Source organism: Canis lupus, chromosome 27, assembly GCF_048164855.1.
Source record: "Canis lupus baileyi chromosome 27, mCanLup2.hap1, whole genome shotgun sequence".
In the NCBI taxonomy this organism is placed as follows: domain Eukaryota; kingdom Metazoa; phylum Chordata; class Mammalia; order Carnivora; family Canidae; genus Canis; species Canis lupus.
Genome location: NC_132864.1, coordinates 11,379,166 through 11,406,409, shown reverse-complemented (window position 1 = coordinate 11,406,409; position 27,244 = coordinate 11,379,166). Strand labels below are relative to the sequence as shown.

The following is a 27,244-nucleotide window of genomic DNA, read 5'->3' as shown; positions in this document are numbered from 1 at the left end:
CTGGCTAGCCCGGTATGTGTCGTGCTCCTGAGAGATGACCAGCAGTGATGTTAGTGGCTGACGTGCCAGGTGCTTTCTCTCTGCCAAGCCCCGTTCTTAGTGCTTTGTGTGTTTTGATTCTTTCAGTTCTTGACAGTGACCCTGTGACAAGTTCTATTATCTTCCTTTCATGGAGGAGAGACTGAGGCCCAGGGATGATTGATTACTCATCTGAGCTCACATAGCAGGTTCTGAACCCAGATTGTTGCACTCTGAACCCTGTGTCTTTAAGGACACCCTCTACTGCTCTACTGCTCCCCCGGGTCACTGTTGTTATTCCCCTTTTGCAGACAACAATGCTGGGACTCAGGGGGCGGAGCAGCTTGCCCATCACCATTGGTTTTAAGTGTCTAGCTCAGCCCTGGAGCACAGGGTTACCTCTCCTCTGTCATGGGAGCATCCATATCCTTCTCCAGTCAATCTCCAGGTGACACATAGGGAAACTGAGTCCCAGAGAGGCAGACTGGCCTACCTGAGGTCTCTGAGCATGGTCTCTAGAGTCAGGGTTGGCCCTGGTATTCCAGATGCCTGGTCCCTGGTGTTTTTCCCTGCATGCTTGAGCAGGTGGGTGGGGCTGGAGGGAAGTTCTCCAGGGGCTTGGAGGAGGTGCAGGCACCATTGCCAGGATTCACCCTGAAGCCCTGCTTCTCCATCACTGTGTGACACGTGTGCCACCTCTCCCTGTTTCATCCCCAGTTGATCCTTCTCCATCCCTGTGGCAGCCCCTTCATCTGGACTCTTGGCTTCCTTTCAGTGTCCTGATCCTGCCCTTGCTGCCAGGGCCAGTCCCCTCCTTCTGCAGCAAGTGTCTGCTTTCAGAGCTGTCTCCCTCTACGTCCTCTCTCCCTGTCCACCAGGACTGGGGACAGGATGGGCCATTGAGTCTTCAGCTTGACTGATGGGAAGGAGAGACTTCAGCCTCACCGAAGTGTTGGGCCCTTTTTTTTTCTCTTCCTGACACCCTGCTGGTCATCTTCCTGCAGTTACCTGGTCCCTGCAGCACCAGCATATGAATGGAGAGCCTCTCACCGTATGTGGAGATTAGAAAGGCCCAGTGAGGGGCGGGGACCATCCCAGGTCTCAGGATTGGAAGCTGGTGTGGAGAGGGGCCTTCCCTTTGTGTAAGAGGGAGTGATAGGAGTGTATTAACTTGCCCATAAAATCTGGAAAGACACACAAAACTCTTTAACTGGTTACTTCTGGACAAGGAAAGTTAAATGATTGTAGGGCACGAGGGAGAGGAACTTTTTCCTGTATGATCTATATTTTGTTATTTTGAATCATGCAAATGTATTGCTTATTCAAAAGTCAAAATAAATAATCATTCCTTCCTCTCCCCTAACACTGTTACTGGCACAAGAAGTCATCAGTGAGCTTTTAGTTTTGCACTTCTGGGTTTTGAAGTCTGTTGGATGTGGCTTTCCTACGTTTGTATGATGTAATAATAGCAAGCTTAATGTAGTTCTCTGATTCTGTCCAATTCTGTCTAAGGCCCTGTTCTAGCATCTTATGTGTGTGTTTATGCTCATTTAAATCCTCCCAAAGCTCTGTCAAGGGGGGGGTGCTATTAACTATGTCCATTTTACAGATGGAGAAACAGAGACACTGTGCTCAAGTAACTTCCACAAAGTCACACAGCTAATAAATGGCCAAGCCAGGATTTGGCTTCAGGGCCCATGTTCTTAGGCATGTTGATTAGGGTATGAAATCACTGCTTCTTTGCTTCATTTGTTTTAGGGACTAGCAGTGGTAGATTTGCTCCCATTGGTAAGAATTAGGATACTCCACCTCCCTCAGATCATTTCTTTTTTTTTTTTTTTTTTGAAAGATTTTATTTATTCATTAGAGATAGAGAAAAATGAGCAGGGGGTGGGGGTTAGGCAGAGGGAGAGGGAGAAGCAGGCTCCCCACTGAGCAGGGAGCTTGACAACTTGGGGCTACAACATGGGATCGATGTGGGCTCCATCCCAGGACCCCAGGATCATGACCTGAGCTGAAGGCAGGTGCTTAAGGGCTGAGACACCTAGCCCTACCCCCCCAGCCCCCAGGTAATTTCTTATCAGATGCCTTTGAACCACTCAGACATACCTGTAATTCGTTAGGTGTGTCCCATCTTATTATTGAACTGCCAAGGGCAGCCTGGGTGGCTCAGCGGTTTAGCGCCGCCTTCAGCCCAGGGTGTGATCCTGGAGACCCTGGATCGAGTCCCACGTCGGGCTCCCTGCATGGAGCCTGCTTCTCCCTCTGCCTGTGTCTCTGCCTCTCTCTCTCTGTCTCTCTCTGTCTCTCATGAATAAATAAATAAAAATCTTAAAAAAAAAAAAGAACTGCCAAGACTTTCTTTTTTTTAAAAATTTTTTTAATAAGATCTTATTTATTTGAGAGAGAGAGAGAGAGACAGATAATCAAGAGAGCATGAGGGAGAGGGAGAAGCACGCTCCTGCTGAGCAGGGAGCCCAACATGGGGCTCGATCCCAGGACCCTAAGATCATGACCTGAGCCAAAGGCAGACACTTAACCAACAGAGCCACTCTGGCATCCACCTGTCTTAAAAATGTTTTTCGAGATAAGACTTTCTAAGATTTGTTTGAGCTATGTGCCATTATATTTTATTTTTAGAAAATTATGATGACTTATACCACTGGTCAGTTGAATCATATTCAGACTTCTGGGCAGAGTTCTGGAAATTCAGTGGACTTGTCTTCTCACGCATGTATGATGAGGTAAGTAGGGATTTTGCTTATGTGTTATCTTTTTATGGTTTCGTTCCAAAATAAAGTGTTCATTTTTGGGAACACTGAATCATATTTTCTTTTGAAGCCTCACATCAGTGGGAAAAAGTCATTGTTCTAGGGAGTTGGCAGAAAATTGTGTTGAGGTCACAGAATCCATGGAGACTATGCAACCTCTGGACTCTGATGTGTGGACCCCAGGCCCTGACCTGGAACCTTGAACGATCCTACGTAGCAGGGCATCATCATATTATTTTTATTTTATCTAAAAAAAAAAAAAAAAAATTAATTGTGGTAAAATACACATAACACGATTTATCATCGTAACCATCTTCAAGTGTCCAGTTCAGTGATGTTATTAAATACATTCACATGGCTGTTGTTTTTTATTTTTATTCTTTTAAAGGTATTATTTATTTACTCATGAGAGACACAGAGAGAGAGGCAGAGACATAGGCAGAGGTCTCGCTGCGGGGAGCTCAATGAGGGATTTGATCCCGGGACCTGGGATCACGACCTGAGCCTAAGGCAGCCACTCAACTGCTGAGCCACCCAGGCGTCCCTGCTGTTGTTTTTTAGACTATCAATAGTTTTATTATTATTTTAAATATTTATTTATTTATTCATGAGAGAGATACAGAGAGAGGCAGAGACACAGGCAGAGGGAGAATCAGGATCCTCACAGGGAGCCTGATGTGGGACTCAAACCCAGGACTCTGGGATCATGCCCTGGGCCAAAGCTGAGCCACGCAGGCATCTCAGTTTTATTATTTTTTAAAATCCGAGTTCAGGGAACATTTCTACTCCTTATGTTGTCAATCAGTGACCATCTGGGGAAAGCAGGTCCTGTTACTTAAAGTATAAGTTAATTGTGTTTTGGTTTGACTGTGGGGCAAACTGTTCTTAAAGGCTTGTCTGTAGGTACTTGGGGAGGGAGTCCCGGGGCCCGGGTCCGGGGAGTTGCAGTGAGAGGGACAGATGGATGCCGTAGCTCCATATCCTGGATTTTAGGGTATCTGGTCAGATTCTGGGGTACATCTGCCTTATTTATTGTCCCCTGCACCTCTCACTGAGCAAGAGTAGGTGCTTCATAAAGATCTGTTGAAAGAGTTCATTAGTGGGGATGGTGTATTTTCCCTTGGCATTAAAAAAACTACGTTGAGGAATAATGAACCATGAAACTGTATATATTTAAAGCATCTAATGTGATGATTTGATATATGGATTCACTATGGAATTAACACACCCATCACCTTACTTTCTGTGTGGCGGGGACGCTCAGATCTCCTCCCAGAGGCTCTGGTGTGTGAGACCCTGTCTGATGAGGGATGATGAGCTCCAGGGCCCTAATCTTTCAGTTCTAAGCCTTTAGGCCAATTTGGTGGTCAGTCTCTGAAATGATTTAATGACGCTTTGGGCCAGTGAGTTAGCAGGCTTCCCAGGAAGTGGAGTCACTTTTATTTACTCCTGGTGTAGATCTCACCTGTGTGTGTGTCTTGCTTTTCTGTCATTCTCCATAGGTTGTGGACATGACAAAAGGGATTGCAGACATCCCCGAGTGGTTCAAAGGCAGTCGTCTAAACTATGCGGAAAACCTCCTGCAGCACAAAGAGAATGACAGAGTTGCCCTGTACGCTGCGAGTGAGTCCTCCTGGCTCCCTGGGTTTCCCTCTCTGTTTTCCAGGTGCCCCTCATGTGAAGGGCCAGATGGCTGGAGAGGCTCTGACATAGTCGGATTGCCATGTGTGTTTTCAAACAACATCTTGGAGCCTCCTTTTTTTTTTTCCTTCCTTCTTTATTTGTGGAAAAAGCATGTGTCATTAAACATCCCATCTTAACCATTTTTAAGCATACAGTTCTGTAGTGTTTGAGACCTTCCCATTGCTGTGCACTGGCTCTCCAGAACATTCACCTCCTGTGACACTGACACTGTATCCACAAACCACTGGTTTCCCCTCCCTGCCCCAGCTCCGGGTGACCACCTCCCTACTTTCTGCTCCTGTGATCTGATTACTGTGCACACTTCCTAAGTGAGCCATAGTGTATGTCCTATTGTCACTGGCCTGTTTCAGCATGGTGTCCATGTAGTCGTGTGTGACAGCATTTCCTTCTTTTTTGAGGCTGCATAGTATCCCCTTGTTTGGATATCCCACATCTTGCTTGTCTGTTGATCCGTCACAGGGCATGTGGGCCACTTTCACCTCTTGGCTGTTGTGAATCAGGCTATGATGAACGTGGGTGTGCACATAGCTCCTTGACATCTGGCTTTGCATCCTTTTGGATATTTACCCAGAGGTGGATCATATGACGATTTTATGTTTAATTTTCTGAGGAACTTCCTCCATACTGTTTTCTGTAATGATTGCTCTTGGCACCTTTCCAATGTCATTAAAACCTGTTGACTTTTTCTTAGTGCTGGAGAGGGGAGAGAACAGTGGTGTGATCCTGTTTTATGAGAGAAATTGAGACACCTGATACTAAGTAACCAGCTCAGAGTCACCTGGACAGTTAGTGAGGGAACTACAGCTAGAATATCTGCCCACTATTGTGGAGAATCTTTCGCCACTGAGGCAAGCCAGGCATCAGGAGTGAGCTACGTAAGACGGGTTGGGAGTGCTCATGTTATCTTTTCTCCGAGGAAAAAAAAGAAAGAAAGAAAAAAAAAGAATATCTGCCCACTGACTTTTCCTTTTAAGATAAAGTTTATTTATTTTTATTTATTCATGATAGGCAGAGAGAGAGAGAGAGAGAGGCAGAGACACAGGAGTAGGGAGAAGCAGGCTGCACGCCAGGAGCCCAACGTGGGACTCGATCCCAGGACTCCAGGATCACGCCCTGGGCCAAAGGCAGGCACTAAACCGCTCAGCCACCCAGGGATCCTTAAGATAAAGTTTAAAGCATATTCTAGTTTATGTCCTAAGCGTGTTCTGGAACAGTTGGCATAAAGTATTTGAAATAAATGAGGACTTTCTTGGTAAGAAGACCCTGTGGTTGGCCTAATTAGTTCAATTTTTGTGGTAAGCTTAAAGTTTTTGTTTTTTAAAGATTTTATTTATTTATTCATGAGAGACAGAGAGAGAGAGAGGCATAGACACAGGCAGAGGGTGAAGCAGGCTCCATGCAGGGAGCCCGACGTGGGACTTGATCCCGGGACTCCAGGATCACGCCCTGGGTCGAAGGCAGGCGCTAAACCGCTGAGCCACCCAGGGATCCCAAGCTTAAAGTTTTGTAAAAAAGAACATTGGATTTGTGTCATGTTGGTAGGGTTGGAGGTATTTCACAGTGGATTTTCCAGGTGTCTGTGTTTTTCTCTTTTGAGTTATAAAGGTTTACTAACTCATTAAATTAATTAATTTAAAATAAAATATTTTATTTATTTATTTATTTGAGAGAGACAGAGAGGGCATGAGTGGAGAGAGACCCCCACTGAGCAAGGAGCCTGATGTGGGGCTTGACCCCAGTACCCTGAGATCATGACCTGAGCCAAAAGCAGATGCTTAATGGACTGAGCCACCCAGGTGCCCTCAACTTACTCATTTTAGACATTGCATGTGCCACTATGTTGAGAGGAAATAGTGCCTCAGTAGAGGAGACCGAACTTCATTGGACCTTTGCTGTTTATGACTCACAGCTTCCAGTTTTGGGACAATGACAGGATCTAATGCTGCTGAGCTGTCCACGCGAGTGGGACGGTCTGCCGCATCCTTGGCTCTTGCTGCCTGCTCTCAGTTCTCGCAGATGCTAGGGTCCTTGCTTCTAGCAGCCCTGGTCTATGCCACAAGTTACTATTTGTCATCAGAGGTGATGTCAGAACTCAACGGATTATGCTTGTCTGAAGTGGGACCTGGAATAGGGGTAGCTGAGGATTAGTGGCTGTGTGACCTTGGGTGAGCCCCTTAACCTCTCAGGGTTTGTTTCTGCCTCTGTCAGTTGGAGAGGAAGAGAGTATCTACTTCAGGAATATTGTAGAGCTTAGATGAGTGACCGTGTATACACGTGTGTGAGACAGTCCTCGCCACAGAGGGAACGTGTGCTCAGGTGAGGTGGTAGCTCTGAAATCCCTGCGTGGCTTTGAAATCCTGGCTGTCTGCTTCCTCCTGTGGCCTCCTAGAGCACATCTTCTGGGGATGGGGCCCAGGCCCATGTGTATTTTGAAAGCCCATGGTTGCTTCTGATGCACATTGTTGGTTAAGAACCACAGAGTTTTATCTTTGTGTGGTCTTTGGGCTGTTGGGTATTGTTCTGCTCCCTTCCTCGGTTCTTAACTGGGATGCAGTTTGGGCTGAGTGCAGAAGCAGCCTCGGGGTGGTATTACACCTGAGTCTCTCCCTTGCTCTTTAAGGAGGTATTTGCTGGGCCACCCATCCAGTCTTTCACTTGTTCTCAGATCTGTCTCAAACGTCTCCTCAGTGCAAGGGATGTGCTGGGGATGTGGTGTTGAACAGGACGGATGAGGTCCCCATGCTCGTGGGGCTGATATTCTAGTGGGATGAACAGTAAATAAAAAACATACAGAAGGTCCCCGACTTAGGATGGTTACACTTATAACTGTTCAACTTGATAGTGATGTGAAGGTGATACACATTTAGTAGGAAGCATTCTTGGAATTTTGAATTTGTCTTGTCCCAGGCTCACAATCTGTGGTCCCTTTCTCTCCTATGATGCTGGGCAGTGAACGTAGTGCCCTGTCAGTCGTGCGATCACCAGGGTCACTGACTGCCACCTGCACCCACACAGCCATTCTGTTTGTCACTGTCCATGCGGTCCTCAGTAAATTACACGGGAGTCAACACTTATAAAAAAGGCTTTGTGGTAGATGATTTTGCCCAACAGGAGCTCACGTCAGTGATCTGAGCACGAATTAGGTGGGCCAGGCTAAGCTGTGGTGTCCCATAGGTCAGGTGTGGTAAATGCAGGGATGCTTTGAGAGAAAACCAGTAGGCTAAGCCTTAGCTTTGTAAAATGAATGAAGGACATTTGCCCGGGGTTCCTTATACTCTTTGGGTTATAATAGGAGTTGGTTTACACCAGGGTTTCTTTTCTTTCCTTTCCTTTCCTTTTCTTTTTTCTTTTCTTTCTTTCTTTCTTTCTTTCTTTCTTTCTTTCTTTCTTTCTTTCTTTCTTTCTTTCTTTCTTTCTTTTTTTTTAGAGATATTTATTTATTTGAGAGAGAGAGTGTGAGAGAGAATGGGCTGGGGGAGAGGCAGAGAGGGAGAGGCAGACTCCCTGCTGAGCAGGGAGCCCGATGTAGGACTTGATCCCAGGACCCTGCAATCAAGACCTGAGCCAAAGGCAGGTGCTTAACTGACTGAGCCACCCAGGTGCCCCTCACCACCAGGGTTTTGGTGGTGAGCGGTGTGGGCATGCCGACTACATGACCCTGGTCACAGCAGAATGGGGCAGGGAACTGGCTGGAGGTGCTTGGTGGCCGCGGCCCCTGGGAGGCAGAGAGTGGTGGAGGCTGGGAGAGCAGTCATCCTTCAAGTGGGACTTCATCCACAAGAATCATCCACACCTTTACATCGCATAGGCCAGTGGTTCTTAGCATATTCACAGGGTTATTGACAACCCCTCTGTCCTGTTCCTGCTGACTCTGTTATCCCAGAAGGAAACTCCTCCACAGCCCCTGGCACCCATCAGTCTCTTCCGTCTCCACGGATTTGCCTGTTCAGGACATTTCTAAATATGGAATCACACACTGTGGCAGCTGGCAATGCGCCCCAGTGACGCTTCCTTCCTCTTCATGTCCCATGAAGATGTTTTATTGTATGGATCCAGCATGTTCCGTCTGCCCACTAGAGACCCTTCATGGCCTGTCCGTCCCAGGCACTAGGCTCCCTTGGTGAACCCTGCTTGGTGCATTTTATGACCTGAGGAGTGGGAATGCCAGGCCTCTCCTTTATCTTTCTTCCTGCTCCCTCAGAGGTATCCACGCTTTCACCTCAGGCCTCGCCTGAGGTCCTGGTTTCTCCTTCTGGAAAGTAGGAAAGGTCAGATGTAAATCTTCTGGCAAAACCTGAAGACCGGTAATGCTAGTGGTAAAACAAATCAGTGTCCTGGGTGGCTGGGTGTAGGCTGACATGGTTGTGCACGTTCATGCTCTTACTCTCTCTCCCTCATGGCACATTGGCTGCACCCAGACCCTGGTTCCCCCCCCCCCCTTTTTTTTTCTTTTAAGATTTTATTTATTTTTTCATGAAAGACACACAAAGAGGCAGAGACATAGGCAGAGAGAGAAGCAGGCTTCCTGAGGGGAGCCTGATGTGGGACTGGATCCCAGGACCCCAAGGTCATGACCTGAGCCAAAGGCAGATACTCAACCACTGAGCCACCCAGGTTGCCCTTAGACCCTGTAACTTTAAACCTGGCTGTGTCTTGAGTGCGGGTGAGGGAGGTGTGGTGGTAATTCTGGGTGTGCTGTGTCTTTTCCACACTTCTTCCTCCCTCCTTCTCCCACCATTCCCTCTCTTTAGATATGGGAGCTCCTTCTTTTAATGAGCCCCCCCCTTGTATTTGCCATGGAAATAAGTGCCCTCAAGCTGGGGATCAAACATACTTTACAGATAGGTAGGGTACCTTCTTTTTTTTTTTTTAAAGATTTTATTTATTTATTCATGAGAGACACAGAGAGAGAGAGAGAGGCAGAGACACAGGCAGAGGGAGAAGCAGGCTCCATGCAGGGAGCCTGATGCGGGACTGGATCCCAGGTCACCAGGATCACACCCTGGACCGAAGGCAGGCGCTAAACCGCTGAGCCACCCAGGGATTCCCCGATAGGGTACCTTCTTAAGCAGAGTCCTAGATCGGTTGGTTATCGGCTTGGGAACTCTAAGGTCACTGTGTTTTGTTTCCTCCATTCCTACTGTCCCCTGCATGCAGGTGCTCAGGCACCCTCAGCAGACTCCATCCCTCCTACATATGATCCCAGGCGAGGCCACGAGGTGCCGCCAAAGGAAAGCGTTCACTGGTGCCTTCATGCTCCAGCGAGCAGAGCAAAGCAGTATGCATCAGCCCCATAGTGATGCAGTTCCAAGAACAGCTGCCTGCGTGGCACATTTTGTCTTTGAACAGTGGGTTTCAGGTTGCTGAGTGTTTTTATAAGATAGGAAATCATATGAGAGAGTGAGAATGTGGGAGAGGTAATTGTGAGGCTGCCCAGTGAGGAGAGAAAGGAACCAGAGGTAGGCATGTGTAACTTTAAGTAAATGGAAAAGCCAGATTTACACCAAAGAGAAATCAGGATGTTTATTCACTTTGGAGAAGTGATGCTTTGTGTTGTAGAATCGAACAGCAATTAGCAGTCAGGAATAAAATATTCGCATCAAAGGTAATGGTCAGGGGCACCTGGGTGGCTCAGTGGTTGAGCATCTGCCTTTGGCTCAGGGCGTGATCCTGGAGTTTCGGGATCAAGTCCAACATCAGGCTCCCTGTATGGAGCACAGGGAGCCTGCTTCTCCCTCTGCCTATGTTTCTGCCTCTCTCTGTGTCTTTCATGGATAAATAAATAAAATCTTTTTAAAAAGGAAAAGAAAAGAAAAAGGTAATGGTCAGAGGAATAATGTCTTTCCCTTATAAAGTATATTCATTTTTCATTTTTTAAAGATTTTTATTTATTCACGAGAGAGAGAGACACACACACACACAGGCAGAGAGAGAAGCAGGCTCCATGCAGGGAGCCTGATGTGGGACTTGATCCCGGGTCTCTAGGATCAGACCCTGGGCTGAAGGCGGTGCTAAACTGCTGAGCCACCCAGGCTGCCCTAGAAAGTATATTCAAATAGTTTTCTCACACCGATGCAACATCGAGTCTTGGTCATAGTCATTTTCTTTAAAAAAAAAAAACCAAAAACACATTTGTTTGAGAGAGAGAGAGGGAAAGCACAAGCAGGGGGAGAGGGAGAGGGAAATTCCTGAGCTGACTCTGTGCTGATCATGGAGCCTGACATGGGGCTCAGTCCCAGGACCCTGAGATCATGACCTGAGCCCAAATCAAGAGTTGGAGGATCAACCAACTGAGCCATCCAGGTGCCCTGGTCATACTCATTTTCTGTTGCTATGTAGCAAATTACCCATAAACCCTGGCTTAAAATCCTAAACCCTTAGTGTCTCACAGTTTCTGTGGGTTGTACATTCAGAATGGGCTTAGCTAGATTGTTCTGGCTTGGGAGCCTCTCATAAAGTTGCAGTGAGGATGTTGGCAGGGGCTGCATCATCTGAAGGATCGACCAAGTTGGGCCAATCCACATCCAAGATGGCGTACTCTCATGGCTGTCGGCAGGAGGCCTCAGTTTCTCACTGTGTGGCAGCAGGATCTTCTCGAGTGAGCTAAGTGGAAGCTGCTGTGTCTTCTGTGATCAAGCTCTGAAGTCACTGTCATCTCCCATGTCATATTGGTTACCTGGCTCAGGCTGCTTCAGCGTGGGCAGACCCACACAAGATCAGGAGTGCCATGGGCATGGTTCACTGGGGCTGTTATGGAGGCCACTGGCACACCATCCTTTCCCACTGTTGCCACCTGTTAGGTGGAAATTCGTATCTCACTGTTGTCATGCATGCACGTTTCTTCGATAGTGAGGTTGATCATTCTGTTGTCTTAGGCTAACTTCCACACATACACATATACCTTCTCTTCCAAGAAGTTGAGTCAACCCATGTCTGTATGACATTTCTGGGCACGCGTTTCTATACTGCGTTTAAACTGTGCAAGTTTTCCTCCTTGTCTGTGATTCAGAATCTTTCTTTAGGGTTGTCTCTACCGTCTGTCTCTTTTCTCCCCAGGGGAAGGCAAAGAGGAAATTGTGAAGGTGACGTTTGAAGAACTGCGGCAACAAGTGGCTTTGTTTGCAGCAGCAATGCGGAAAATGGGTGTGAAACAAGGAGACCGGGTGGTTGGTAAGTGTTTTTGGTTCTGGTTGTGGCTGGGTGGGGAGGCTGAGGCAGAGTGACTGGCTTGGAGGCAACTTCTGGACAAGATGGCAGATTACATGCAGCCTCGTGGGACTTTAGTGGTCCACACTCCATGGAGGCTTGATGAAGAAGGAAGGTTGTGGTGCAGGGAGAGGGCAGGGCAGTCGGGCAGCAGGGACCGTCTGTGCAAAGGCCCTGAGGCTTTTGGGTGCAGGGTACCTACAGGGGTGACAGGTACAGAGGACTGGGTGTGCAGAGCAGGTGATGTGGCTGGCAAGGACTGTCTGTGAGGAACCAGGGTTGGAGTCCTGAGATGTGAAGGGGAGGCCTGGCTCTTTCTCCCTCCCCAGTCCCTGCCTTCCTTTGTTCTCTCCTAATCTAGGTGGTGAGTCACCATTTCCCACCTAGAACGATTCAGGTTTTCCTTTCCTTTCCTTTCCTTTCCTTTCCTTTCCTTTCCTTTCCTTTCCTTTTCCTTTTCCTTTTCCTTTTCCTTTTCCTTTTCCTTTTCCTTTTCCCTTTTCTTTTCTTTACTTTTCTTTTTTCTTTTTTTTTGAAGATTGTATTTATTTATGAGAGACACAGAGGGGGCAGAGACATAGGTACAGGGAGAAGCGGGCTCCCTATAGGGAGCCCGATGTGGGACCTGATCCTAGGACCCCAGGACCACCATCTGAGCCAAAGGCAGACGTTGAACCGCTGAGCCACCCAGGTGCCCCTACAGTTTTCTTTTCACTTAGACTTCTGGAGAAAGTTTAAAGGCTTGAATGTAGGCCTGTTCTCCATTGTAGGGAACTGCAATTAACTTTGATGTGGGTAGGTGTGTCCCCAGGGGCAAGCAGGGGGGCGATAAGAAGACTTATCTTCCACACAGGCCTGTGATCAGGGTGCTAGGCCGCCTCCCCTGCCCTGTGGTGGTGGGACCGGGGCCACAGGGCAAGGGTGGCAGGAGGAGGAGCCGCTGCTGTGCCTCTCCTGGGGGAGCTCACCGCAAGCTGGCATTCAGTGTGTGTTTGCGAAGAGGGCGGCCTTATCGTTTGTAAACTGAGTAAAGGCCTGTACCCGGGTCTCCTCTGATGACAGCTGGGCACGGAGTCCCTGCTCATGTGTTAGTTGACTAGAAGGAACCAGATAGTGAGGGACACACCTAGCTGCCTCCTGTCTTAGCCCTCCCTGGGGTCTTTCTGTGGTTGCTCGTCTCAGCAGGGTCCCTGCTGTCCCATGGCAAACCAACACCACTCTATCCCCACACCATGCTTTGTGTTCTTTTGTTGTCTTTACTGACTGCCAGAAATCTTGGGATTATTTGTGTGCATACATGCACATCTGTCTGTCCTATCCTGGAGGACAGGTGTTTGTCTTCTGTTTGCAGCTGCATCTTGGAGGGAGGCTGGAGGATCGACATGGAGTGAGCAAATGTTGGTGCAGGGCCCGTGGTCATGGCAGGCATGGTGTGGGCTAAGCCTCGATATTTGGGGTTCTTTCAATTTAATCTACCCTTTCCTAGAAAAGGAATTCAGGAGATCCTTCTTCCAATTTTCATTTTTTATAAAAAATCTCTTTTGAAGCAAATGTTTTCTGAGAGAGGGAGAAGTGGAGAACCGGGTATGTCAGGGCAGGTGGCCGAGACTCCCTCTGGGCTGTGTTTTCTTGGGAGATGCCCCGACTCTGCGAAGTCAGGCTAGTGCCCGGTGATCTGCCCTTGTGAGTGTTACAGTGTGGACACTAATGTGACCTGACCATAGTTCCAGGATGGGGGCTGTGTTTCCTTGAAGAGGGTGAGAGGGAGTGACTCCCCAGGCGGAGAGGACATGGGGAGATGCTCGAGGGGCTTCAGAGACTGCACTGGGGTTGTGGAAGGGGGGCTTCTCTTTTCTGTGATGTGCTCATCTCCTGGTCCTCTGTCCGTGTCCACCAAGTGTGGGTGTGCAGCCTCCTGGGACGGGGTCCTGTCCTGCCTCAGGGACACTGCAATTTACACAGTAAGCTCAGCTGACATCCATGGGCCTGTTGGTGCCAGGCACTGGGTGCAGCCCTGGGCTGAGCCCTGCCCTCGTGGACACTCCTGACTCAGCAGGGAGATACGGCCAACCTGAAGGAATGGAAGTCCTGAGCGCTGTGGTCAAGAGGCACCTGAGAGCAGCAGGGAGGGAAGCAAGGGTGAGAGCTGCGCTCAGGGCCCTGGGGCTGTGGAGCTTCTGTGGCCACTGGGGGAGCTAGGTGGGGGAGCACTGGGCCATGGCCCCCTGTGCCCCGATGCCTCGTGCCTGCTCCTTTCCTCTGAAACATTTAGGATGATCTATGTAATTGACCGCAGTCTCTCTGGCCACAAAGACTCCCTGCGTCTCTTGTCAGAAAAGCCCAGCCTCTTGCCAGATGGAGGGTCTGTGGTGCTTCTCTGCCCCTTACAGGCTTTTTTAGGTCTTGTGACTGATTGCCCTGCTCATAGTCTTCATTCCCCTACTGCCTCTCCTTTGCGCCTGCATCTGTCCACCTCTTTCCATCTGTCCACCTGTCTTTCCATCCATCCATCCATCCATCTTCCAGCCAGCCAGCTCACCAACATCTCAGGGCCTTGATATGCAGGGCATAGTAAAAGGCATTTGGTAAAGCAAATAACAAAACAGGCAAAGGCCCTGCCCTCACGTGAGAACCAGATATGAAATTGCCAATTATGATTAGTAGATGTAGGTGATTATTAAGGTTAATTTGGTCAGGAGAAATAGAGTATGCTTTGTGGGGACTGGCCAGCGAACCTGAGTTTATCAGGTGGCCTTGGAGAAGGTGTCTCTGGGAAAGTTTCATTTGTATTGAGAGTTGAATGATGAGTTTGCAGTCAGGTAGGCAAGTGTGTGGAAGCATGTTCAGGCACAGTAGACAGCCTGTGCAAAGGCCCTGGGGCAGGGGATGCTTAGAACAACTGGAGAACTGGAAGAAGGCTGTTGTTACGGAGCTCAGAGTGGGAGGTGGAACAGAGAGAGAGAGGAGGCTGGGGCCGGATCCTATAAGGGCTGCAGGGATCACTCTGGTTGGAGTGGGTCAGAGGGGGTGACAGTAGGACGTGGATAGGCTGGCAGTAAGTGGAGGGACCTTCTGAGTGGGAGATGTCAAGGCATCGGGGTGAGGTGGGGCTGGTCATGCTCCTTGGACCGGCCAGAGCCAGCCCCTCTCCCCACTCCTGCCCTGGCTGTCAGTAGAACCTTTTAGAAGTCCATCGCATCCAACATACCCCAAATCCAAGCCTTTCTCCCTGGACTGATTACAGGTTATTTACCCAACGGTGTGCATGCCGTGGAGGCCATGCTGGCTGCGGCGAGCATCGGTGCCGTCTGGAGTTCCACATCCCCAGACTTTGGTGTGAACGTAAGTAGGGGTCCCCACTGAGGGGCCAACGTGGGTGGGTGGCCACTGCAGTGGAAACATTCCCGTGTGATTTCCGCCAGGGCAGGCTCTGCCACCTGACGTCTTGGGTAGGGGTGTGGACAGCTGTGGTGCAGGATTGGCAGGGCTGGAGGGAGACATTGTCATGATGGCCTCCCACCTCACCAGCCAGTGACATGAGAATGATGGGAGAGAAGGAGCCAGAGGAGCTGAGTCTTGTTTTTATTTTTTTTTATTTTATTTTTATTTTTATTTTTATTTTTTTTTAAATTTTTATTTATTTATGATAGTCACACAGAGAGAGAGAGAGAGGCAGAGACATAGGCAGAGGGAAAAGCAGGCTCCATGCACCGGGAGCCCGATGTGGGATTCGATCCCGGGTCTCCAGGATCGCGCCCTGGGCCAAAGGCAGGCGCTAAACCGCTGCGCCACCCAGGGATCCCTGCGTCTTGTTTTTAAATCTAAAGACAAATGAATCCTTTTTCTTTCTACTGTTACTAATGTTTTGTCCATGTGTAGGGACTGCGTGAGCATGTGTTCAAGTGACAGATGGCACGTGAAGATCTAGCTGGAGGTGCTTGGTCATCTCTCCTTGGATCTGTGACCACAGGAGATTTTCTCATGTTTGTATTCTTTAGATGGTCATCTGGCCTTGTTCACAGAAGTTCCCCTGAGGCCTCTGTGCACTTGAGTCCATTTCTGATCTCTTACTTTGGATCTGTGCTGTGTGTGGGAGGAGGGCAGGTCCAAGGGGACCTAGGACCTGGGGTGCAGCCAGCTGCTGAGTGACCCAGGTGGGGGCAGGAAGCATGTGCTCAACCCCAGTGTGCAGGACAAAGAAGCAGCCAAACAGGAGTTCCCTGGGGCCAGGGACCTTTCATGATTGCGGAGCCTTGGGGAGGCAGGGCCCTTGGGAGCCTCAAGGACAGATCCCTTAAAGGGTACAGTGGGCATCCATGACCCTGTCCACTCTTCCTGGCACGGCCCCTGCTCCGGGCACTGGACAGCGCAGCCCAGCGGCTGAAGGTTGGCCAGGCCTTGCTGATGGTGCACCCCTGGGTGAACTGTTTCTCTTCACGTATGAAACAGGGGCCATGGGAAGAGAGAGGGCCACGAGATGAGCATGGGAGGCTCAGGCCTGTGGTTGGCACCCCTCGGCTGCAGGCTCGGCCACTAGCGATGTTGGGGCTCAGTGGTTTGTGGTTAGTGTGTGTCTCGGCTGCAGGGTAGGTTTCTGTGTATGAGCTTGAAGCTCACATTTACCTTGAGGCTTTCTGTTCTGGTGAAGGTGGTCTAGGTATGTCTCATTTCCCCCACACCATGCAAAGGAGGGACAGACATGCTTCTCTGGCACAGGGGCCTGGAGAAGTGATGTGATTGGCTGAGTCTAGGGTGAGGGCTCTGCTAAGTTCAGGGAGGAGTGGCTGCCCTAGACCTCACTGCTTGGCCATGGTTTTTCTCCTGGGGCTTTCCCCTGGCTATGCCTGGTTGTCCCATTGAGGACCTCTCTGGATCAGCAAGGACTGCTCCGAGGTGGGAACTCTCCATGTGGCCTGCCCAGTACCCCAGGCTCTCAGCAAGGCCGGGTGAGCTGTTGGGGCCAGCGGCATCCTCACAGGAGGGTCCCAGGAGGCTGGGGCTGGGATCCTGGGCACTGTTAACCTCAGATCCTCATCAGCCTTTTGGCTGTGTTGCTCAGAAGCAGGGCTGGGAGCACAGTGTGGTGTGGTGGTTCCTGCCTGGGTTCAGGTCTGGCTTTATTGCTTCCTGGCTGTGTCCTCAATACATGCTATGGGGAGCCAGTAAGGACCACAGGATTAATGCTTGTGTTCAGTTGGTGGCAGCACTGGACACACCCATCAAGGTCAGTATGTGTTAGCCTGTTATCAAAGAGGTGGGTGCTGGGGCGCCTTAGTTGGTTAAGCATCTGCCTTCGGCTCAGGTCATGATCCCTGGGTCCTGGGATGGAGCCCCATATTGGGTTCCCTGCTCAGCGGGGGGTCTACTTCTACCTCTGCCTACCACTCCCCCTGCCTGTGTGTGTGTGTGCACTCTCTCTCTCTGGCAAATAAATAAATAAAATGTTTACTAAAAAAGCCCAAGGGGCACCTGGGTGGCTCAGTGGTTGAGCATCTGCCTTGGGCTCAGGTCATGATCCTGGGGTCCTGGGATCGAGTTCCACATGGGGCTCCCCACAGGGAGCCTGCTTCTCCCTCTGCCTGTGTCTCTGCCTCTCTCTGTGTTTCTCATGAATAAATAAATAAGTCTTAAAAAAAAAACAACAACAACCCAATACCCCAAAGAGGGAGTGTTTTTGAGTGACATCAGAGCTTTAGAGCTAGTCACAAAGATGTTGGGAGAGCTATATGTGGACCAGGGGGTGGTCATAACCTTCTAGGGCTGGAATGTGGGCTCTTCACAGAGAACAGAGCTCCTGATTGCCCTGATGGTGTGTTGTGTCTCTGGGTACGGGGTGGAAAGGGGTATGATGAAGGCAGGTGTCCAGCCACCTCCCACTTGGCTGCTGTCGTGGGTCATTGCCCCGTGCAGAGTGTCACCACCAGATGCCTCTCCAGGCTGCTCTGCAGATGCTGGTGTGCACTAGATGGCAGCGTGGCTCCACTCTCTCCACAGCCTTAAGAATGCTGGGTCCTGGGGAATCCTTCTTGCCTGATGGCCTGAGCCTCAGGAGAGCGCTTCTCGTGGTCAGGAAATGACAGGGCCAGACACCTTTCCACTAAGATGCTTCACTCTGGGAAACTTCTTTGTTTACCTTTGAGTTGGTAGCTTTTTCAAAAACATTCAGGGAGTCCAGCCTCTGACATTCACACATCTGAGAGCTGCGCCTGCACACTCAGAACGTTTTCAGATCGTGGTATGCATGCACATAAATAGAGCAGCTGTCCCTGCCCTGGCTGGCTGTCCACATGAGTCTACACAGGCTGCTGGTGTCAACGCCCGATCGGTGGCCCAGCACTCTATTCAGGTCAGATGTACCATCACAGGTGTGCCTGTCTCACTGCAGCGTGAAGGCGGCGGTGGCCGAGCGGCTCTCCTGGACTGGCCAACAGCTGGTTTTAGATGCTCAGAGATCTTTTTTTTTTTTTTTTAAAGATTTATTTATTTATTCATTCAGAGAGAGCGAAGAGAGAGGCAGAGACACAGGCAGAGGGAGAAGCAGGCTCCATGCAGGAAGCCCGATGTGGGACTCGATCCTGGGTCTCCAGGATCATACCCCGGGCTGCAGGTGGCGCCAAACCGCTGCGCCACCGGGGCTGCCCTAGATGCTCAGAGATCTTGACTTGTGCTTCATCAGCCAGGACAGCCTCCACCTGGGGCCTCTGAGTTTGTGCGTGGCCAGAGCCCAGACCTCTGGTTCTGAAGCACTGTGGTATTTGCTGTGGGTTGGCTGTCACCATGGCTGAGAGCTCTGTGATATCTGAGTCCCAGCCCCTGGTGGGCTGTGTCCTTTCATCCTGGGTTTGTTGTCACCTTGCATAGGGGAGAGCAGGACAGGTGCTAGATGTTTTGTAGATGTTTCTGCTGCCTTCCAGGCTCTCCCAGTCCAGCTCTGGGCAACCCCTCCCAATCCAGGGCTGTCCTGTTGGCCTTTCCCTTCCCTGAGCATTGCCAGTGGTGCCCTCTGCCTGGGAACAGCCTCTCCCCTCCCGCCCAGCGCTGCCCAGGAGAGGTGCCCCCCTGGCGCTCTCTGGGTCGCTCTGGCTGGTGCTTCCCTCTTCCTCCTGCTGCTTTGGTCAGCAGAGGATCCAGCCCTGTTTTCTTCTGCCCTCTGGTTTCCTGTCCCGTGGGCTGGTCTTCCCAAGTGGTCACAGCACCACCAGTTAAGTGTACCAGCCTGTAGCCCCAGCTCCACCCCTGGCTGCTTGTGGATGCTGGGCATGTTACTCACCCTAGCAGTACTGCCTCGAGCATGTGGAGTATATATTACTGCCCTGCCCCAGGGGTTGTGCAGGCCAAATGTGGGGAGGCCTATAGCAAGCCTGAGTGGGGCCTAGCACACAGCACTCAGTACCTGTTCCGGGATTTTTATTGGCAAAAATTTCTTTCCCAGATAAACCAGGAGCTCTCAGCCCATCTTGGAATCCTGAGCTTTAAGAGTACAATTTATTTTGCTGTATTGAGTTTGTACATCACCGCTGTGACTTTTTTCAGCCTCATGGTTGTCCTGGTGATTCTCACGAATCTTCAGTGTAGCTCTTCCCATCACATGCATGGACGAGCTGCCCAGTCTTTATGCCTCTCCCTTTTGCTTCCCACCTCCCTGTGGTGTCGAAGACTGGGATTTTCTTAGGAAATCGTGGCTTCACAGCTTGTGTTCTTAGAGTAATCTGAGTGTTGATTATAAACCGCTGGCCTTGGACCGATGTACAAGGGAATGGAAGGGCCATTCTGGGTGGTGCCTTCTCAGGTGTTGTGTTTGCTTTTTAAAAGATTTTTTTTATTTATTTGAGAGAGAGAGTGAGAGATCATAATAAGCCAGGTGGTGGGAAGCAGAGGGAGAGGAAGAAGCAGATGACTCCCTGCCGAGCAGGGAGCCAGATGTGGGCTGGATCCCAGGACCCTGAGATCATGACCTGAGCCCAAGGCAGATGCTTAACTGGCTGAGGCCCCCAGGTATCCCCAGGTGCCATGTTTGTGGATGAAGAGGGCTCCACCCAGGTCTGAACTTCAGGGAGACCTGACTGGGAGTGCTTTTACCTGTCACCCCTGGGAGAACACTCAGGTTGTATTGAGCATGTCAGTGGGAGGCTACACCTGTCAGTTCGCATCAGTTCATGTCAGTTCCAGAAGCAAACTGTTACCTGCATGGCAGGCATGGCTTCTTTCAGAGAGAGAGGTGTGCTTGGCAGGATGGCAAATTCCACGTGTGGTATAAACAGACAGTGTGGTGAGCCTGCCTTTTATTTTTATTTATTTTTTAAAAGATTTATTTATTTGAGAGACAGCGTGTGAGCATTCACGTGTGTGCATGGGAGGAGAAGCAGAGAGAGAAGGAGAGAGGAAATCTCAAGCAGACTCCCGGCTGAACATAGAGCCTGACATGACCCATAAGATCACAACCTGAGCTGAAATCATGAGTCGGATGCTTAACTGCCTGAGCCTCCCCAGGCGCCCTGAGCCTGCCTTTTAAGTGGAGGCTGTTTACTAGCATACATGTTTATAGGGCTGTGCGTTTCATTGGGAAAAAGTACCATTTGGAGGATTCACGTACCTCTTTAATTGAGGATTAGAAGAGAACCAAAATATGGAAGTGTTTTTGCGGTGCTGTATAGTATTGTGAGTGGTTTATTTTGGAATAGGAATTAAGTGGGTGATGGTTTGGTCAGAGTTTAATTTGTCCCCAGGTTCTTTTTTTTTTAATTTTTAAAAAATTTTTATTTATTTATGATAGAGAGAGAGAGAGAGAGAGGCAGAGACATAGGCAGAGGGAGAAGCAGGCTCCATGCACCGGGAGCCCGACGTGGCATTCGATCCCGGGTCTCCAGGATCGCGCCCTGGGCCAAAGGCAGGCGCTAAACCGCTGCGCCACCCAGGGTTCCCTGTCCCCAGGTTCTTGGAGTTAGACCCCTCTCCTTCTTTTTGAAAGGCAAGTCTTTTATCTCATGTGCTAGAGAGATATGTTCGGGGCTCTTTCTACAGAGTGGGGGTTCTTTCTGGTAGTGTCAAGACTCACTTCACAATTTCCCCATCTTACTAACTTGCACTTTGCTATTTCAGTGTCTATTTGTAAGTCCTTTGGTATTTCCTTATGTTGATGTTTTCCTTGAAGTGATGTTTACTTCTCAGGTGCAAGTCATGGTTTGCTTGGCTTTCTTTAGTGGCCGCAGGTGACAGGGACACAGGAATGAAGCTAGTGTGTCGGTAATGAGTCTCCTTTCCCTCGAAGCAGACCCTTTGGCTGCTGCGGGGTTTTGCCTCTTGCATGACTGATGCGACAACCCTTTCCTTCCACTCACAGGGTGTTCTGGACCGCTTCTCTCAGATTCAGCCTAAGCTCATCTTTTCCGTGGAGGCCGTCGTGTACAACAGCAAAGAGTACAGCCACATGGATAAGCTGCAACAGGTGGTGAAAGGTGTGTGGCTCTCCTGGGTCTGAGCTGGTACAGCAGGGGGCAGGATGTTTGGGTGAGGGGTGCCCAGGAGCCCCAGGGTCACAAGGGCCCCTGAACCGCAAGCAACAGAGCCCTGTAAAGCCCCTCCTTCGGTTGTGTTAGATTTGTAAAAAATACAACCACTAAGTATGTTGTGTCCTATAAGCCTGTGTTCCTCCTCCCCTCTCTTCAGGACTTCCTGACTTGAAAAAAGTGGTGCTGATTCCTTACATTTCCTCGAAAGAGAAGATAGACATTTCCAAAATTCCGAATAGGTAAGCCAGCCACATGCTGACTGTTGGTTCCATGCAGAACCCACCAGAAGTCCCGCTTGGTAGTTGATTCTGAGAATCCTTTCACTGGAGCTGTAGTGTTTTAGAGGCGTAGGAGGTTTTGGTTAAAAACCACACTTTGTAATTGGCCATCTGAGGCCCCAGAGGGAATCCTCCGAGGCCACTCAGAGACTTAGTGGGCAGAACAGAGAGAGTGCCCCAGGAATACTCTGTCAGTCTCTCTGCTGTCCCTTTCAAGTGTCAGGTCAAGCCTAGCTCCCTGATGGAATAGAATTAACATTTGCTGCTGTGTGTGCATGCATGTGTGGTGCATGTATATGCATGTATATGTGTATGCATGAATATGCACATGTAAATACGCTCACATGTGTATATGTATTTCTCTCTTAGGACTTTTTTTTTTGTCCTCACTGCTAATAGTAGCTTTCTCTGTTTTTCTGACATTTGTAAGTTGGTACATCACATGCCTTAAGTACCAAAGAGAATTATGAATGATTTATTTTGGAATAGGAATCAAGGATGTGTGGGTTATGGTTTGGTCAAAGCTGAATCTGTCCCCAAATTCTTGGAGTTATACCTCTCTCTTTTTTCTTGAAACAGTCATTGAAGGAGAGTTCTTTTTTTTTTTTTTTTAATTTTTTTCTTTTTAAATTTATTTATTCATGATAGTCACACGGAGAAAGAGAGAGAGGCAGAGACACAGGCAGAGGGAGAAGCAGGCTCCAAGCACCGGGAGCCTGATGTGGGATTCGATCCCGGGTCTCCAGGATCGTGCCCTGGGCCAAAGGCAGGCGCCAAACCGCTGCGCCACCCAGGGATCCCTGAAGGAGAGTTCTGAGGTCAGTTGTGTTTACCTGTGAGGGTTGTCCGTTAGACCGTGGGAACCCTGCCAACCTTGATAAATTACAGCCAGATGACAAGCCCTGGTCCCAGTTCACACCATGAACATGGCTCCCCTGCTTTTCTGTTGGGGGCCATAGCACACACAGGCCAGGGGCCCCACAGTGGCCCAGCTTTCATCCTTCTGAATGTGTTCATTAGCAATTGATGTGAAATTAGAGCATCCTATAGAATCATGTTAGCCACTTCATTTAGCTTGATACAATGCAAAAATCTCCCTCTAGCCCGCTCTAGGAATTAGGCCTCCACTGCTCTTCGTCCTATGATTACTGGATGCTATGGATAAACTATGGCTTGGAGACCTGGGGTGGGCATGGGGCTGCCCTTTGGGATTTTCATTTTTAGAAGAGCAACAAGAGTAATTGCTATTTACTGTGATTTATAGGCCGTTTGGAAGAAAAGGTTTTTCTCTGTGTGAAGCATCCGATTAGATTGGGCACTTTGTGTAAATGAGATTCGAATGGGAGATGGAGGTGGAACAGGGCTTTTGTTTGCCAGAAGGTTCCACAGGGAATAATTTTCCTGACACTCTGGAGCAGAAGGCTTTGTTTGTTTACTTCTTGGAGTCAGATTATTCTGGACGCCCTTTATAAACCTCTGTGCCTCCTTCACAGGACCTCTTATCCTTAAGAGGCCTTCCCACGCACAACAGCACAGTTTTTCCCTTTTGTACGTGTGCGTGTGTTCCAGAGTAATTATCCTCAGCAGATTGATGCAGAGTTTAACTCATTCTTCCCCTTCCACAGAAGAGAGAAAGTTCCATTTGTCAAAACAGCAGGTTATTACCCCCCACCCCCCCCTTTTAAGCCAGTGGAGAGAGAGGGCCAGGATCCAGGTTCCTGCTCATCTCTACATAGGAAAAGAACCTCCCCCAGGATGGTTTGTGGCTTCAGCTGCCCTGTTTGTGCTCAGAAAACAAATGTGTTCTTCATTGGCTGGTTTTGGCCACATGGATTCGCGCTTTATGTCCGGTTTGGGGGCAGATTTCTTAGGTAGTAGTCAGCAGCCAGGCTTGGGGATCCCTGGGTGGCTCAGCAGTTTAGCACCTGCCTTCGGCCCAGGGCGTGATCCTGGAGTGCCAGGATCGAGTTCCACATCGGGCTCCCTGCATGGAGCCTGCTTCTCCCTCTGCCTGTGTCTCTGCCTCTCTCTCTCTGTGTCTTTCATGAATAAATAAATAAAATCTTAAAAAACAAACAAACAAAAACCCCCAGCCAGGCTTAATTTTGTGTCTGGACAGAGATTTGTACCTGGCTGTTGTCCTCAGGAGTAGTATTCAATGACACGTGATGCATACATTTGCCTGGAAGCATCTCTGTTGTAGAAGCTGCAGTCTTTGGATCTTGGCCCCACCTACTTGTTCCGACCTTCAGTGGTTCAGAAGCTCAGGATTCTGGTCCCTCCCTTCCCTCCCTGCTCCTCACTGAGGCAGCACAGATGTGTGTTAGATTCACAACCTCCTTAACCCAAGTTTGCGTACAAACTGGGGATGTGTTAATTCTAAGTGATCCTTCTGCACAGTGCTTGTGAAAGCACTCGAAAGATTCTCAGAAGAGACAGTCCTTGGCCCTGCCAGCATGCTAATAAAGCAACTCGATATTTTCACTCATTCAGTTAGTTTCCCTTCCGCATGAATTTGAATTTGTAAGATTTGACTTCTCTCCTTCCTCCTGGAAAGTTTCCAAACCAGGTTTGTTTCCCCTTGAAATCCTACAAGGTAGCCTTAGAGGGCAGTGAGCGGCCACATCTAGCCTGGGAAGACTCAGCAGATGCACCTGAGCATTCTGTTACATTCACTGTTTGTTTCTGTATGTTTTGCCCCCAGTGTGTTTCTGGATGATTTCCTTGCAACCAGGAAAGGCGAGCAGGCCCCACAGCTGGAGTTCGAGCAGCTGCCCTTCAGCCACCCACTCTTCATCATGTTTTCGTCGGGCACCACCGGAGCGCCTAAGTGCATGGTGCATTCCACTGGGGTACGTTCCTCCACCGTTTGCTCCCCTGGGGTCTCCGAGCTGCTGAAAGTAGCCACCGAGTCTGCACCCCAGACCACCATCCCAGCCAGACTGCACCCCCTCCCCCAGAGACTCTATCTCGAAGCTCCTCTTCAGGTGGGGGTAGTGTGGGGATGTGAGTCTGAGCCCAGGTCCTGGGAGCTGCTGTGGGTGTCTGTTGCTGCTGTGACGGGTACAGAGGCTGCGTGGTGCCTCCAAGGCGGGGTGTGCATTGGGTAAGCCCGTGACTTTCACACTGTGGCTGTGACGCCCTAGGTGCTTGTAAATGTGGTGGGTGGGCCCTGCCAGCACCTGTGAGCACATCGAGGGTTATGAGAGGTGCTGGTGGTGGTGCATGAGGCTGTCGTGTTAGCAGCATGTGTGTGGATGTGTGTGTGTGCTCCATGGCATGGTCAGACAGAGCTGCCTGTGGACTGTGGTCAGACGCTGTGACAGCTGCTGGGTCATGTTGGAAAATGCAGGTAGCTGAGAGAAGCTCACCATGCCGCAGTATTCGGCTGGGCCGTCGTCACCGAGCACCATGGGCTGGCAGCTTCAGCAAGAGAGATGTGCCTCTTATGGGGCCGGGGGTGGAAGTCTGAGACCAGGGGGTCCAGGGTTGGGTGCTTCTGAAGCCTCTCTCCCAGGCCTGTAGACGGCTGCCTTCTCCCTGTGCCCTCACTTGATCTTCCCTCTGTGTACATTCCTGGGGGCTCGCATTTTGCCCCAATTTCCTCTTGTAAGCTCATCAGTCAGATTGCATTAGGACCCGCCCTTGTGGTCTCTCTGACTTTATCACCTCTTTAAATGGAGTCACATTCTATGGTCCTGGGCTTCAGGGCTTCAGCATATGAGTTCGGGGACCCCCAGTTTGGCCCACGACATGTACTCATTTTCCTGTGAATTTCATTAGAAGTCCAGCTTTATTGAAGCACCTGAAATGAAGCATGAGATTTTATCTGTACCAATTAGTGACTTTAACCTTTTATTCTTGGAACAATCGCAAACCTTTAGGAAAGCTGCAGGAGCAGCATGATGGGCTCCACAGGCAGGCACATCAGCTAGACTCTGCCACCCTTAACATTATCAGCATCCCTTCCTAACATTTTCTGCAAAGACTCTTCTGCTTGGCTTCTGTCTCCGTGTGGTACACATGTTGTTCTGCTTTTCGCTGAAAACCCCTTAAGAGTGAGTTGAGAGTCGGCCCTTCACCCTGGATACTTCAGCACATGTCTCCTGGGAACGAGAATGCTCCCCCATACGCCCTTCGTGTGGTTGTCATGTTCAGGAAGGTCAGCATTGATGTGATACTGTTACCTGATGTGTGGCCCCGTTCACACGCTTCTACCTTCCCCACAATACCCCACACAGCAGCCTGCTTCCACGCCTCCCTGTGTCCTCACTCTGGAGCTGCTCCTCACTCCCCCTTCGCCTTTTGCGACGTTGGCATCTTGGGAGTTCAGTTGCTAGTCTTGCAGAATGGCTCTCTGGATTCGTTGGGTGCTTCCTCCTGGTTAGATCTGGGTGACACCGTCTGGAAGTGATGCAAAAACATTTCTCAGCACATCACATCAGGAGGCACCTGATACCCATTTATTTTATACTTGTCATCTAAGCATGTCGCTTCTCAGAGATACAGTTCCTAGGGCATTTGGTGCTTTTCTCGGACCACAGTCCCTCCTGGCCTCATGCCATCCTATCCTGCTCCTGGCTTTGATGGGAAAGCTTCCTTCTGACTCCGGTGCAATGTCCTGGGCAGGTTTCGGAGCCAGCATCCTCCTGCTGGTCTGTGCCCATGGTGCTCCTTCCAGATGCCCTGCCCAGGCTCTGCCACTCTCTATACCCGCTTTCCAGCTTTCTCTCTCACTTGGCTGAGCCTGGAGGGAGGAGAAGAACCCCGTAGTCTCGGGGTCAGACGTTGTCATAGCCTTCTCTTCTCCCCTGGCTCTGAAGAAGGGGGATTATCCCAGAGGAGAAAGCTCCTGTTCACAAACCGCTTTCTAGCTATCGCTTGATGGGATGGCGGCATTTGAAAATCAAATATAGAATTTCTCTTATTCTAGTTCATTTAGCTTTTACAGATGTTCCCTATGCCTGGAAGCACTCTGAATCCCTTCCACAAAAGGGGGACATTTCCATTTGAATCATTTTAGAGCCTTATAGAGCTTTCACAGAGTGTTTCCATCTGAATGGGGAAAGGAGCTAGCTAGCGAGGCTCCATTATTACCTGGATTTGGATTCGCTGAAGGCCTGATCTCAGATGGTGACACGGAGCTGCCAGATACACCAGGAACCTGTGGGTGACTTCTCAGGGCCAGGTGGAAGGGAGGGGGACTTCAGGGTGCCTATAAGTAACACTGGCCAAACCCAGTTGAGTTGCCTTTTTTGTAGGAGTGAGTTGACCTTGTTCAAACCATCCTGTTTTATTAAATCAAGTCGGGTGTGTTCAGAGTCTAAGATGTCATTTACTGTGGTTACTGGAATAACATTCTCCTTGGAGAGGGGAGCTCTGGTCTGCTTGGTCGCAGGCCTGTTATCGAGCTCAAGAGAGGAGCATTTTTAGAAACCTTGTAGACAAGGGTGGGGTATGTGTGGCAAAACAACAGACATTTTAGGAAAAACTGAAATGTCTAACTGCACTTTTATTTTTAGTGCTTTTTGCATAGTGAATGTCACTTTTAGGAGAGGAGCATAAAAATGTATTAGATATAATGTGGCTTGCTCATAAAATCATCATGCCTTGGTATATTTAGAGTATGGAAAAGTCAGGAAAAATCAGACTTATTCTGTCTTCACTAGGCTCTTGCATCTCCAGAGAAGTGACTAAGCATCTTGCCTGTTTTCAAGAGTTACCTCAACAGGAAGCTTAGAGACAGTGGGAAGGGGGA

At 49.6% G+C, this 27,244-nt stretch overlaps 1 protein-coding gene and 1 long non-coding RNA gene across 4 annotated transcripts in view; one reads left to right on the top strand and one right to left on the bottom strand.

Annotated features, from left to right (window-relative positions):
• The window catches only part of AACS (acetoacetyl-CoA synthetase), a 58,088-nt gene that overhangs the window by 4,697 nt on the left and 26,147 nt on the right, over window positions 1–27,244 (top strand). For both annotated transcript variants that reach the window (XM_072802154.1, XM_072802153.1), the window contains exons 2-8: window positions 2,659–2,762; window positions 4,292–4,412; window positions 11,550–11,663; window positions 14,944–15,041; window positions 21,040–21,154; window positions 21,366–21,447; window positions 24,191–24,338. In XM_072802154.1, the coding sequence (XP_072658255.1) occupies window positions 2,659–2,762; window positions 4,292–4,412; window positions 11,550–11,663; window positions 14,944–15,041; window positions 21,040–21,154; window positions 21,366–21,447; window positions 24,191–24,338 (782 nt within the window). The remainder of the gene's footprint in view (window positions 1–2,658; window positions 2,763–4,291; window positions 4,413–11,549; window positions 11,664–14,943; window positions 15,042–21,039; window positions 21,155–21,365; window positions 21,448–24,190; window positions 24,339–27,244) is intronic.
• Window positions 25,187–27,244, bottom strand: part of LOC140619179 (uncharacterized) — a 29,744-nt gene continuing 27,686 nt past the window's right edge. Inside the window, exon 4 of one of the 2 annotated variants that reach the window (XR_012019104.1) lies at window positions 25,187–25,890. This is a non-coding gene — a long non-coding RNA (uncharacterized lncRNA). The remainder of the gene's footprint in view (window positions 25,891–27,244) is intronic. The other variant, XR_012019107.1, reaches the window with a different exon arrangement.